Source organism: Pongo abelii, chromosome 1 (genome assembly GCF_028885655.2).
Source record: "Pongo abelii isolate AG06213 chromosome 1, NHGRI_mPonAbe1-v2.0_pri, whole genome shotgun sequence".
Taxonomy (NCBI): domain Eukaryota; kingdom Metazoa; phylum Chordata; class Mammalia; order Primates; family Hominidae; genus Pongo; species Pongo abelii.
In genome coordinates, this window is record NC_071985.2 from 213385585 (window position 1) to 213399204 (window position 13620).

General features: G+C 55.6%; 1 protein-coding gene across 1 annotated transcript; it reads right to left on the minus strand.

Annotated features, from left to right (window-relative positions):
- Positions 1-1655: 1655 nt before the first annotated feature.
- On the minus strand, positions 1656-12660 carry PLA2G2F (phospholipase A2 group IIF). The gene is made up of 5 exons (XM_002811376.4): positions 12440-12660; positions 11786-11838; positions 8419-8563; positions 7321-7430; positions 1656-3832 (listed from the first exon to the last, which is right to left on the minus strand). Exons 1-5 carry the CDS (start codon positions 12553-12555, stop codon positions 3621-3623), a joined length of 636 nt encoding a protein of 211 aa, XP_002811422.1. The 5' UTR covers positions 12556-12660; the 3' UTR covers positions 1656-3620.
- Between the last annotated feature and the right edge of the window lie 960 nt (positions 12661-13620).

The window sequence follows — 13620 nt, forward strand, 5'->3', positions numbered from 1 at the left end:
CCTGCCTGGGCTGCAGGCTCCCCGTGGGGGCAGAGGCTGGAAGCCCAGCACCACAGCTGGCACACAGGGGACTCTCATGCAGGGCCGCTGAGTGAAGGAACCCGTGGGTGAGCTTGTCCAGGGATTTTCAAACTTTTAAAATATTGAGCTGAGGAATCCCTCTTCTTGCAGGGTCGCCTGTGAAAGCTTCCCCATATAACACAGGGGTACGCACTGATGTCCCCAGGGAAGCCCATGGCTTTAGGGAGCGTGAGAAACAGCCCCTCTGGGCCGGGCGCCGTGGCTCACGCCTGTAATCCCAGCACTTTGGGAGGCCGAGGCGGGTGGATCACGAGGTCAGGAGATCGAGACCATCCTGGCTAACACAGTGAAACACCGTCTCTACTAAAAATACAAAAAATTAGCCGGGCATGGTAGCGGGCGCCTGTAGTCCCAGCTACTCAGGAGGCTGAGGCAGGAGAATGGCGTGAACCTGGGAGGTGGAGCTTGCAGTGAGCCGAGATTGCGTGACTGCACTACAGCCTGGGGAACAGAGCGAGAAAAAAAAAAAAAGAAAGAAAAGAAACAGCCGCTGTGGTCCTTGCAGAGGAGGCAACGGATGCCCATACAGGAAGGAGCCTGAGTCGGGAAGGGGCCAGGACCCAGCTGCCCTGCGGGACCCTCATGGCCCCACCGTCACTCACTTTCACTCTGAAGAAATATCCAGCCTCCATACTAACGATCTCGACTGTAATAATCTCCTGCTTTCCGCTCCCCACCCCACTCAGCTCACAAAGCCCTTTCCTCCCCGCTGTCTCAGTGGCTGTCACAACAAGCCTGGGACCCTTCACTGCAGAAATGTAGTCCCATTTCACAGATGGGCCCACCAGGGCTCAACAGATGTCAGCGGCAGAGCTGGAAGGAGAACTGGATGGGCCGGCATCAGGACCTCGGTCTCTCCTCCCACTGCCCCAGGTGCCCACATCATCATTCAGGAGCTGCAAGGACCAGGGATTAAAAGTCAGACGCAGCCAGGAGTGGTGGCTCACACCTGTAATTCCAGCACTTTGGGAGGCTGAGTCGGGTGGATCACTTGAGGTCAGGAGTTCAAGACCAGCCTGGCCAACATGGTGGAACCCTGTCTCTAATAAAAATACAAAAATTAGCTGGGCGTGTTGGCATGCGCCTGTAATCCCAGCTACTCAGGAGGCTGAGGCAGGAGAATTGCTTGAATCCAGGAGGCGGAGGTTGCAGTGAGCCGAGATCACGCCACTGCACTCCAGCCTGGACAACATGGGGAGACTCTGTCTCAAAAAAAAAAAAGTCTGACACAGAGGATTCAGAGCCCAGCCCCACCACCTGTGACCTGTGTGACTTGAACTCTCTGGGACTCAGTTATTCAACAGAAATGGGTGGAGAGAGTATGGCAGAGATCTGTGCCTGAAAAGCGCTTAGCTCCGTTGTTATCATACCATGGTCATCGTCCATCTGCCGGACCACGAGGCCTAGGGTCCATGGCCTGGGCACCACTTCTCACTCCCAGGCTGGGGGCAGGAGGGAGACGGGCCAAGCCAGCTACTGGGCATGGGAACCCACCTTCCCCAGAGCTGGAGAAGCAGGGGGAGTCACTGTGCCCTCCTCCGACGCCTGACCAAGTAGGGCCCAGCCATGGGGAGTTGAGGTAGGAGGCCTTTATTCATTTGAGGAGGGGAAGCTGAGTCCTGTGGAGATTATCCGGGAGCTGCAGCATCCAAAGCGTCTGGGGTGAGTGGGGGCGGGCAGGACCCCTGGGCAGCAGAATCCCATCCCCAGACCCTGGCCTAGACTTTCCGAGGGACAAGGGAGGGTGTATGTGCGTCGGGAAGGGGTGCAGCTGGGAACCTGCGTTCCCCCCAGCCGGAGGATCATGGCCAGCAGGAGGCGGCGGTGTGGTGTGGGGGGTGGGGAGGCGTGGGCCCCTCCCACACTGACTGTGGCGCTGGGTGGCAGTGTCCTTGTCTCCAAGGGTGGGGCTCTGGAAACTGCCTCTGGTCAGGTTTCCTGTCCTTTTTTTCATACATGTCCCTTCTGCCTCCTTCTCCACCCTTCCCGACTCTCCCTCCCCAGTGACAGTGGTACCCCAGAGGCACTGCCAGGCGAGCTTGCTGACGGCTGTTGAGTCCAGGCGGAGGGTGGCCTCAGTGGCTCTCAGGCAGGTGGGGCTGGCTCCGTGGAGGCCGCTGACCCTGAATTGAGGCTCGGGCAGGTAAGGAGGAAGGTAAGGTGCACCTGGAGAAACAACAGTGCTGGGGGCCACAGGGCCATCCCCTCCACTTCAGCCCCAGCTCCACACCCCACACCGGAACCCAGCCCCATAAGGCCCTGCCCCCCAACTCCTCTGTGTTGCCTGGAGGCCCCTCCCTGCTGGTGGCTGTCACTCACCTCATCTCTCCACGCTCCTATCTTCTCCCCTCTCCTTCACCACTCTGTTCCTTACTGCCTTCTAGAAGCTTCCACGTAGCCTCCTACCTTGACCCTCTTCTAGAAGTTTCCAGGCAGCCTCCAGCCTTGATGCTCTCCCTGCTTATGTTTCCCTCTTCACTGAGGTGGGTCTCAGCCCTCAGCCTCTTCCCCACCAATGGGACTTGTGACGCTTGCCCACAGTCCAGGGAGAGAGGGTGTGGGTCCCCTTCCAGTGTTCTGGCTGCCATTCCAGGTGCAGGCCAGGAGGGATGGGACTTGTGATGCCTGCCCACAGCCCAGGGAGAGAGGGTGTGGGTCCCCCTCTACTGTTCTGGCTGCCATTCCAGGTGCAGGCCAGGAGGGCAGTGTCTGTCAGGGACCCGGAGGGCGGGGGCAGGGGTGCTCCTCAGACCCACGTGGTGTGGTGGGGCAGGGTTGGGGTGACATGCATGGGTCGATGGTGGGCACAGAGAAGACTTGTAGGTGTTGGAGGCCATATTTTCGTGTGTCCCCATATTAGCCTGGGGGGTGTACCTGGGTGTGTGGCTCTGTCAGTGCCCAAGAGCCTGCTCTGAGGCTGGACTTTGGGGCTGGGACACTCAGCACTGCACATCCCCTAGGGTCTGAACCTGGACTCATGGCCACCTCAGTGAGGGCTGGGGTGGGGCCCCTGCTCTGTGAATGGGGCTCTAGAGAGCCTCAAGCCCAAAGTAGCCACCACCCCAGGACATCCTGTGGGATCAGCTGAGGGGATCCCGGAACCCAGGCTTTGTGACCAGCAATCTGCCTTCCTGTGATCTTGGGCCGAGGATGCATCCAGCTCTGGGCCTGGGCTGGCGGCTCAGACTCTGTAAGGTTCTGGGGAGTCAAGCTGGCGCCAGCAACAGAGGCCCCACTCAGAGCCCCCTCCTTCTCTCTCGGGTCTGCCCGGCCACCCTCAGGAGAGACCCCTACAAGCTCCGTGCCTCCCACACAGTCCAGAACCAGCAGCAGGAGGCACCCGTGCCTGGGGCTGGGCTGGGGGAGTCAGGACCCAGGCCTTCCTGAGTCCTCTGAGGGCTGAGCCCTCACTGGAGAGCTCCAGGGAGGAGGCAACCAGCAACCCTCGGGCTCGCAGCCTGGCTCCTACCCTTCCTGCACCTTGTCTGGTCCCCAAGCCAGACCCTCCGCCCACTCTTCTCTCTCAGACCTCAGAGGCTCTAGGGAGGGGTGGGGGGCGCCGGGGATTGGTGACTGCAGGTGACCTCCTCAGGGGGTGGTTCATAGATGCTGCAGTTGGGCGTGGGGCCCTGGCAGTAGACATTGAGGAAGCCGCGGTACTCCTCTCGGTAGGTCTGGTTCATGAGGCACAGAACCACGTTCTTGTCACACATGCATGTCTGCTTGTCACACTCTGTCTTATTGAGGTCACCTATAGGGGGATGGGGGTGGCAAAGGCTGTGGATGAAAGGGGCAGTGGCTCCCCCGGGACTACTGCTGGGGAGGGGGAGCACACAGACTTGGAAAGCCCAGTGGTCCTTGGAATGTGTTCCCCGGGCGGCAGGACCAGCACCACCCGCGGGCCCCACCCCATGCCTACAAGGTCAGCAGCTCTGGGCTGGGGCCCAGCAGTCTGTGTTGTAACAAGCTCTCTAGGTGACTCTGGTGCATAGTAAAATTGGGGAACCACTGAAGCCCAACACAGTTATTGTATAGCTGGGGAAACTGAGCCCCAGAAAGGGGGATGGTTTACCTAAGTCGCCCACAGAATTAAAGCACCCCCCACGCCCCCCAGGCTTGTCACTTCCTGCCATCCCAGATCTCTTCCCTTCAATCACAGAATCAAAGAACTCCCAGTGAAGAGGGAGTTATTGCCGGGCGCAGTGGCTCACAGCTGTAATCCCAGCACTTTGGGAGGCCGAGGCAGGTGGATCACCTGAGGTCAGGAGTTTGAGACCAGCCTGGCCAACATGATGAAACCCCATCTCTACTAAAAATACAAAAAATTAGCCAGGCATGGTGGTGGACACCTGCAATCCCACCTACTCAGGAGACTGAGGCAGGAGAATTGCTTGAACCCTGGAGGAGGAGGTTGCAGTGAGCCGAGATTATGCCACTGCACTCCAGCCTGGGTAACAAGAGCGAAACTTCATCTTAAAAAAAAAAAAAAAAAAAAAGAGGGAGTTATTGGTAAGAAATGAATGGGGAAAACAATTGTTCAAAAGCTTAGTGCCTAAGAGCCTATCACATGCCTAATCCAGGGCAAATGCTACTGTTGTTTGTCCCTATGCTGTTGTTATAATTAGTAGATTTCAGAAATCATCCTTAGGTGCACAATAGAATCAGCTGGAGGGCTTGTTCCAACAAAGACTGCTGGACCTCACCCCTAAGTATCAGATTCAGTAGGTCTGGGTAGGGCTTGATGATTGGCATTTCTAACAAGTTCCTGGGTGCTGCAGCTGCTGCTGTTGCTGGTTCAGGGGCTACCATTTGAGAACCTCCAACTAGCTTGATCGGTCTGCAAACTTTTCATACTTTCTACCAGCAAAATCCTGTCTCTTAAACGAAACTCTTTAAAGAAGGCTGATGCATCAGACAGCCCCAGAAGAAGCTGCTTAATGATAAAATACACTAAAGTACCAGCTGAACCTCTCAGGGACTGTGACCATCACCTGTCAAGGCCTCTGGCTCTGATGGCCCCAGGGATTCCCAAAACCCAGCATGAAAGTCACTGCTTTAAGTTCGTCTGTTACCCCTGGTGGGTGGTGGCAGGGGGAGAATCTGTCTCCTCCAGCTGCTTTAACAGGGGGACATCTGCTATCTCAGGCCAGCCCCTCCATCTCATGTTTGAACAGCAGAACATGAGGACCACAGAGATCTGGGCTCCCAAGGGGTCCCAAATGCACCCCAGTCTCCACTAGACTCCTTCCCAGATGACAGGAGACTTGAGTGTCTTTGCAAAGCCAGCATTGCTTGTGAGCTATTAATAGGCAACAACTGGTACCACCAGGTGAAGACATGGGGGCAAAGAGGGCCCAGTAGTTTCCCACAGGCTGGGCCAGGGGGAGTCCTGCCTCAGAGAGGGACACAGAGTGGGGCAGGGCAGGGACACCTGGGTGCTGCTACTTGGATGCCACTTGCGCTTACCTACATGTCTCAGTTGGGAAAAGCCACAGCAAGTTCATGGTAAATGAAGGAACCCCCCAGGCCAGGTGCTAATACCTTGGATCCCTGGAAACACTGGGCGTCCTAGGATGGAGCCACCTCTGCTGGTGGGGTCCAAGTGACAGAACCAGAAGAGAAAGAGTCCACTCGGATCCAAACCCCTCAGTGGACCCATGAGTGAGGAAACTGAGGCCAGATGGGGAAGGACCTGCCCAGGGCTACATAGAGCAGGGAGATGGTGACAGAACCAGAGTTCAAACCCAGATCCCCCGACTCCCAGGCCAGCATTTCTCAGAGCCTCCCTGCAGAGCTGCAGTCTCAGAACCATCTGGGGAGCCGGCTGAAAGCCAAGTTCCTGGGCCCCACCAACACCCACTGAATCAGAATCACCCAGAATTTGAGGGACAGGAGAATTGGGATGCCAATTCCAGGACTGGAGCATCAGAGCACCTCAGGGAGATGTTCTCAAGCCACAGCTAGGCTAGTCAGATTCAGATTTAGCAAAAAAGCAAAACCAAAATCAAAACACAGGATTCCTGGTTGAATTTCAATTTCAGGCTGGGCTGGTGGCTTATACCCATAATCCCAGCACTTTGGGAGGCAGAGGTGGGAGGATTGCTGGAGGCCAGGAGTTTAAGACCAGCCTGGGCAACATAGTGAGACCCCCATCTCCACAAAAAATACAAAAATCAACTGGGCGTGTTGGCACTGGCCTGTAATCGCAGCTACTCTGGAGGCTGAGGCAGAAGGATCACTTTAGCCCAGGTCAAAGCTGCAGTGAGCTATGATGGCACCACTGTACTCCAGCCTGGGCAACAGAGCAAGACCCTGTCTTAATTAATTAATTAATTAATTAAAATTTCAGGTAAACAGTACATGTTTGGCTGGATGCAGTGGCTCACACCTGTAATCCCAGCACTTTGGGAGGCCGAGGCGGGCAGATCACGAGGTCAAGAGATCAAGACCATCCTAGCCAACATGGTGAAACCCTGTCTCTCCTAAAAATACAAAAATTAGCTGGGCATGGTGGTGTGCACCTGTAGTCCCAGCTACTTGGGAGGCTGAGGTAGGAGAATCACTTGAACCTGGGAGGCAGAGGTTGTAGTGAGCCGAGATCACGCCACTGCACTCCAGCCTGGCGACAGAGCGAGACTCCGTCTCAAAAAAAAAAAAAAGTATTAGTAGAAGTATGTCCTAAACATTTCCTTTTCTATAAATATTAATTAATTTTATACTAGCATTTAGTTTTGAGTATCAATATGTCCCATGCAATATTTAGGACATATTTAATATTAAAACATTTTTCATTGTATAGCTAAGAAATGAATTTCACTAGGCAGCCTGTATTTCTTTTTTCTTTTTCTTTTTTTCTTCGAGACAGTCTCACTCTGTCACCCAGGCTGGAATGCAGTGGCGTGCGATCTTGGCTCACTGCAACTTCTGCCTCCCAGGTTCAAAGTGGTTCTCATATCTCAGCCTCTCCAGCAGCTGAGATTACAGGCACATGTCACCACGCCCAGCTAATTTTTGTATTTTTAGTAGAGATGGGTTTTCACCATGTTAGCCAGGCTGGTCTCGAACTCCTGACCTCAAGTGATCCGCCTGCCTCAGCCTCCCAAAGTGCTGGGATTACAGGCATGAGCCACCGGCCGGCAGCCTGTATTTAATCTGGCAAGCCTGTCCACCATCCCAGCACAGGCTGGTAAAGCCAGCCACTCCCTTCTCTGGGGGCCCACGTGACGGGGAGGGACTCACTGCAGACTATCTCAGTGTTGTTTTCGATGGTGTGATCATAGTAGTCCACATATGGGTGACAGCCTTGGTCAAAGAGTTCCTGGTAGCAGCAGTCGTGGGCGTGGCAGCACCTAGGGAGCGGCAGAGGTGAGTGGACAGGCATGGCCGGGCTGGCCCATCTCCCACCAGCAGAGACCTCTGATCATCTCTTCCAGTCTCTCACAGGTCAAACGTTCGAACTGAAGCCCGGAGAGGGACAGTTACTTGTCTGAGGTCACACAGCTAAGCAGAGCTGGGGCCGGCATCCCAGGTTCTGATCCTCACAGCTTCAGCTTCGTGGCACCTGCCAGACCTGCCCACTCCAGGACACATTCTCTCCTGTGTCTTTGTTCTATCCACAGGGCTCCCAGCTTTCCCCCAGAGCCCCGGCTGCAGCATTGGGAGGGGTCAGGGACCTGCCTAGGTTTACGTCAAGGTTGGAGGAGTGTCGACTGTAGGCAGAGGCTACCCCTGGCTGTGCCTCATGGCCAGGGAAGGACAAAGGTCTGGAGGGTCAACAGGGACGGTAGGATGGGGAACAAGAAGCACAGGCAGTGTGGCTGTCCCCATCACCTCTGGGGGCGTGAAGTCAGCTAGTCAATGTGTGTTTATTTAGCTTTCTGTGATACAAACTTGGTGCTGGCTGCTGTTGGGGAGACAGGAGCAGAAGACAAGCCATGGCTGCTGGGAGCTCCCAGTCTAATGGAGGAGGCATGGTCCTGTCTTCCAGAGCCTCCAGTCTGAGGCGGGCAGGGGTCACAGCCCTTGCCTTTGTGGGGTGTCAGCTGTGTGACTGCTCTCCCATGTGTGTTTTGGAGCAAGTCAAAGGTCCCTTCCTAGAGAGAGGAGGGGCTGAAACACTTCCAAGCCCATGACCATGGAGATGGACAACAGAAAGGGCTCAAGACAGTTTGGAAAGGACATAGTCAAAGACCAGGCTCTGGTCACCAACTCATTAAAGAAGCCAAATCCTTTGGGGGAAAGAAGGTCTCCCCTTTTCAGGGATGGGGGACAAGATCAGTCTGACCTTCAGCTGTCCTCATTTGGCCCCTGACAGGAGCCCAGGCCTCTGGTACCTACCAATCCACCTCATCCTTGGGCTGGCCACGGCCCCCCAGCCCACAGTAGCAACCGTAGCCCACGAAGGACAGGATGGCGCTCCTCCCCGTGACAGCCTCCACCATGGCCTTCAGGTTGAGCAGGCTGCCGTGGGCTGTGGACAGAACTGCAAGAGAACCAGGGGGTGCTCTGAGCCCCTCCCCCATGGCTGGCCGCTCCCAACCTCTCATCCTGAGAGTCTGGACTGACCATCCTCCCAATACCTAGGGTAGGTGGGAGAAGGAAGGAGAAAGCAGGAGAGGAAGCTGGGGCAAGAAGGGTGGGCAGCTAAGCCAGAGGAAAGAAATCTGCAAGGTACCATGTATGGTGTGCACCCACGTCCCTGCAGCCCTGAGAAAACAATGCAGGTCATCCTTGCTAGGGACTTGCTCCATGCCAGGTACTGTCCCAAGCCCCTTCCGTGTGCATGAATCCATTGAGTGCTCACTGCAACCCTATGCACACTCTTGTTATCCCACTGTGCAGATGAGAAGACTGAGGCCCAGTGCATTTAGTAACTTGCTCTACGTCCTGTTGTCAGAAAGCAATGGAGACAGAATTTGGACCCAGGCAGTGAGGGTTTTGCACCCACACCCTCTGCCACTTGGCTGTACACACTTCTCAAGGGGGATGCCCAAGTGCCTGGTATGCTGGAGGGGGGCTTTGCAAAGGCCACATGCTGTTAGGAAGCTCAGGGGGTTGATTCTGGGTCCCTTTCTGGTCTCTGCCTCCTGCCTCTGCCCTCCTGGGGGCCTCAGAGTCCCCACCACAATCCCGGGGCTGGCACATCTCAGGATCAATCCAGCGACAATTTGGTGCTCTGGTCATTAATGAAGAAACAGAAAAGGCTTCGTATTACAGGCTGATACTGGCTGGGGTTGGGAAGAAGGAAAACACTCTCCCCACACACATACAGAGGGAGAAATAGTGCAAGGACACTTCCTGCACCAGCGAAATCAGCTTCGTGGCACCTGCCAGGCCGGCCCACCCCAGGACACATTCTCCCCCTTGCCACTGCTTCTCTCGGTCTTGTGGTCTGTGCCTGTGCAATGGCTGTCTGAATTGCCTGCGCTGCCTCTGCACATCCTCCTGGATGGAGCACTGGGTCCACACGCCCAGCCTGGCACCTACAGTCCTTACCTGGGAGAAGCTGTCCTACATACACCAGCAGGAGAGCCAATCTATCACCATTTTATGGGTGAGGAAACTAAGGCTCGGAAAGGTGCAGCCTTGCCCAGGTCCCACAGGCTGGAGGGGGCAGAGCCCAGACTGCCCTGGGTTTGTGTGCTCCGGAGCTAGGAAGCTAACCACAGCGCAGCACAGTGCAGCTCTGCCTGCTTCCCCCACCCCAGCCATTCCAGCTGCAGTCAGCGTGAGGGGACTAGCTGAGCACCCTTCCTACTGCTCTCTCCATGTCCCCACCCTGCTCCCCAGCCTGAATGAGGAAATGTACTGGGAGAGGGGAAAGCCAACGGTTTCAGAAACTGGTGGCTCAGGGAATCCCAAAGGCCACTCTTGCTTGCTTCTAGAGACATGGTGTCCAACATCTCTAACGACAGGGATGCCTTAGTGGGCAGAGCATTGACTGTGGAGTCAGACAGACCTAGGCCAATAACCAAGGCCAGCTGGGACTCCCTGGGGCTCTGTTCTCCCATCTGTAAAATGGGAGTAACAATCTCAACCATGAGAGATCAGGCAGGCCAGTGCCTTGCTCGAGGCCTGGCACACACCAGCAACCTCTCGGATCGCAATTCCCAAAGCAGAGGATGGGGATCATGACGCCCTCCTTGCCGGACACCTTGGAGGTTGAAGTGTGATCATGAAGGTGTGTAGAGTGCCTGGCCCACACAGCACCTTGAGGAGGGACCCAACCACTGCGAGGCCCTGGCCGCCTCCCCATCTGCCCCTGGCCTTGTAAATGTTACCCTGGGGGAGAGGGCACCTCCAGTCCTCAGGACCCCCTGACAGTCAACTCCCATGTGGCAAAAGAAGAAGAGCAAGAAACCTACGTGGCCATGCACAGAGTGAACACACACACATGGACACACACACACCCATCTCACACACTCACACACTTGCCCACCTCACACTCTCCTCTACACACTACATGCACTTGCACACACACTCATTCCCAGACACCTCAAACTCACACTCACCCACACATACCTGATAAACTCAGCACTCACACATACCTACCTGATGCACTCATACACCTACACTCACCCACACATACATGATACATACCCACACATACCTGATACACACACACACTTGCACACTCACGCCCTCGTGCATTACAGATGCACTCACATACACAACGCATCCAGGGGAGAATCAGGGGCCTGGCCCAAGGCCACATCCACACCGACAGTCCAAGCAAAGGAATCCAAGTCCACATTCAGTTGGGTTAAAGGCTCTGCCCCTAACGAGTGGCTTGGGCTGAACTCAAGCGGTCGTCTTCTCAATAACGGGTCACTTTGCCTGAATGCAACCAGCCCTCTCTCACGTCTGGCCACGTGGAACCTTATTTTGGTTTTTGTCATTTATTTCTTTTCCTCAAGCCAGGCTGTGTTCTGGTGAGGTTTAACAGGCTGCATGAAAGGCCAGTGAGAGGCCCAGCCAATGGTCCATGGAGCTGGGACACCTGCCACATAAGTGATGCCAGGATGAGTGGCAGGGTCAGGTCTCTGTCAAGAACCTCATGCAACAATCCTATGGGGCGGCTGGCCAGAGCCATGATGCCCTGGGTACCACCCCCAGAAAGAAGCCCCTGACCTCCCAGCACTCTGCAGTACACAGACACCCACCCTACACACACACACCCTCCAGCAGATCTATGCACCCTACATCCATAAGCACGCTCTGGAGACACACACCCCAATTAATACACACTCACACAAAGAGTCACAAATGGGCTTGCACTCAGGTGCCTACACTGTCACATACTTCGTGGATGCGTGTTGCACACATAGACATCATCACGTGCTCAGACACACCTACACACACATAGATGCCTGAGCCTGTCTGCACACAAAATCATTAACTCCTGTCTGATGGACACACACTAGTACACACTCAGGTACACAAATGCCAAGCCAACACCAGCATTTTATGATGCTTGCTCAGCCCTGCACCCTGCCCCCTGGGGCTCTTAAATGTATGTTTACAGGTGGCTGGAGGGGTAAACAGCCCCAGAATTGGGTGCAGCCTGCTGGGCTAAGCCAGGAAGCAGAGGCCCAGGGACAGGAAGGAACCTAGGCCGGTCAGTGGAACCATAACTCAGGCACCCAAGGTCACAGGAGACAAGCTGGGAGCGGGAGAGGAGGAGCCCTCTGGAGTCTTTACTCACCACTGCCGGCAAGGATGGCCACGGCAAAGAACTTCTTCATACCCAGGCTAGACCTGAGGGAGGACGAAACCCAGAGCTTGAGTCCATCCCCTCCACCCTCGGCAGTGTTGGACCTGCTGCTCCCTTGCTGAGCCTCAGGACAGGTGTCATCAATGCTGTCCCTTGATGTCCTGGTTGCTGCTCCTAGCGCTGTCATCAGCACCTGCCCAGCCCCTCCTGGAGGAGCGCACCCCAGATGGCAGAGCCAGGAGGCACGAGCACCTCCTTGCCCCTACTCTGGCAGGAGCCCCCTCTACAGGAAGCCTGCTCTCTCAGGCCAGACCTCCCATGCACACATTAGGGAGTCCAGGAAGGAAGTCATATGACCTAGCCTAGCAGCTGGGTCTTGAACCCAAAGCCAGGAGTCCTAGGTCCCTGGATTCCAGTCCCAGCACCACTTCCAAAATGTGTGGCCTCAGCCTCTCTGGGCCACACGAGGGTTGTGGCCTCACTCTCCCTGGGCCACATGAGTGCCACGTGAAGGTTGACTAAATGATCCCTTTGGGGTTCTGCCCACCATGTGGACTCTTAGGAGAAAGGGATTCTAGGAGCCAGTCCCTCACCCCTGTCCCTGCCCCTCCTGGAGGATTCCGTCTCAGGGCAGCAGGCACCTACCTGGAGGTTCTTGAAGGACAGGAGGCCCCGAAGCATGGGCCCCTCCACCCAGAGAAGCATCTATCCAGCACCTTCTTTTTGAACCCTTTGGGGTTGGCCTGCGCCCCATCTGCCATGTTGCGGGTTCTGGGGGGCCACAAACATAGGTCTCGAAAGGTCTGAGATGTGCTCCAGAGGCTGCGGGGAGCAGGCCCCAGCTTCACGCTGCCTCGCACACTGGCAGGGGAGTGCCGCAGCAATGCCCCTGGGCAGGAGGCAGGTGACACATGCCCTAGAAAAAGGAGGCTCCACCTCCTCCTCCCTCCCCCACAGCCCTGCCCACAGCCAGCTGGTACAGTCCCCACCCCTGGGTGCTCTGGTCTGCCTGACTTGGGGGTTTACATACCTGATAGGAGAATCAGTCTTTCCCCATGCATCTGAAAGGAAATTAGCCCAAAGGCCTCTCTTTCCCCATCTGAAAGATGTTAAAGATAAAACACCACTCAGTGACACTTGTTGAAACACAGTAAGGCAGGCTTTGTTCAAAGGGGCCATGGGGACAGGTGTAGGGCCATGGCAGTGGGTTCTGCAGTGGGGAAGAGAGACTGGACTCAATGGCAGATACAATAAGAAAAAGCGGGAATTCATAGCCAAGGAGCAGGGTGGGGTCTGAGGATGGAAAGTTAACTAGAAGAAACATCAGGGGTCGTCGGGGGTTGGGAGACTCTGGCTAAACCGATCCACCAGGATTCCTGCTGAAGGCAGGTGGGTTGCTCAGACATCACCTGGGGGCCATGGAGGACGAGAAATCCAATAAGACATGGAGGACAAAATTGAGGATTCTACCAACTTAGCAGCATTGTGACATTGCCAAATTTGCCCTTGAAGGGGGCACAATTATCTGATGGACAGCCTGGGGGGCCTGGTTGTCAGCACCATTTGCCTTTTTTGAAGGGAGGTGGTATGTGTGAGAAAGATGGGGCTGGAGAGAATCCAAGGCAGTGTGAGCTCTGGGAGCCCCTCTCAGGGCTGGGTCACCTGGGCTGAGCTTGGGGGTTTGAGCAGTCATACTGATAGAAGATCCCATGCCAGCACCCCCACTTCCCAGCTGTGAGGCCTTGGTAGGAGAACTCCCTTCCCTGGTCTCTGAATTCTCAGCTGTAAGTGCATATAACAAGGCCTCACCGAATGAGGGTGATGCT

Coding starts and splice junctions, on each gene's coding strand:
- PLA2G2F (XM_002811376.4), bottom strand. CDS start 12,555: ATGGCAGATGGGGCGCAGGCCAACCCCAAAGGGTTCAAAAAGAAGGTG. Junction 7,431..8,418: donor CCCAAGGATGAGGTGGATTG/GTAGGTACCAGA, acceptor GCCGCTCCCTAG/GTGCTGCCACGCCCACGACT. Junction 3,833..7,320: donor CAACACTGAGATAGTCTGCA/GTGAGTCCCTCC, acceptor ATCCCCCTATAG/GTGACCTCAATAAGACAGAG.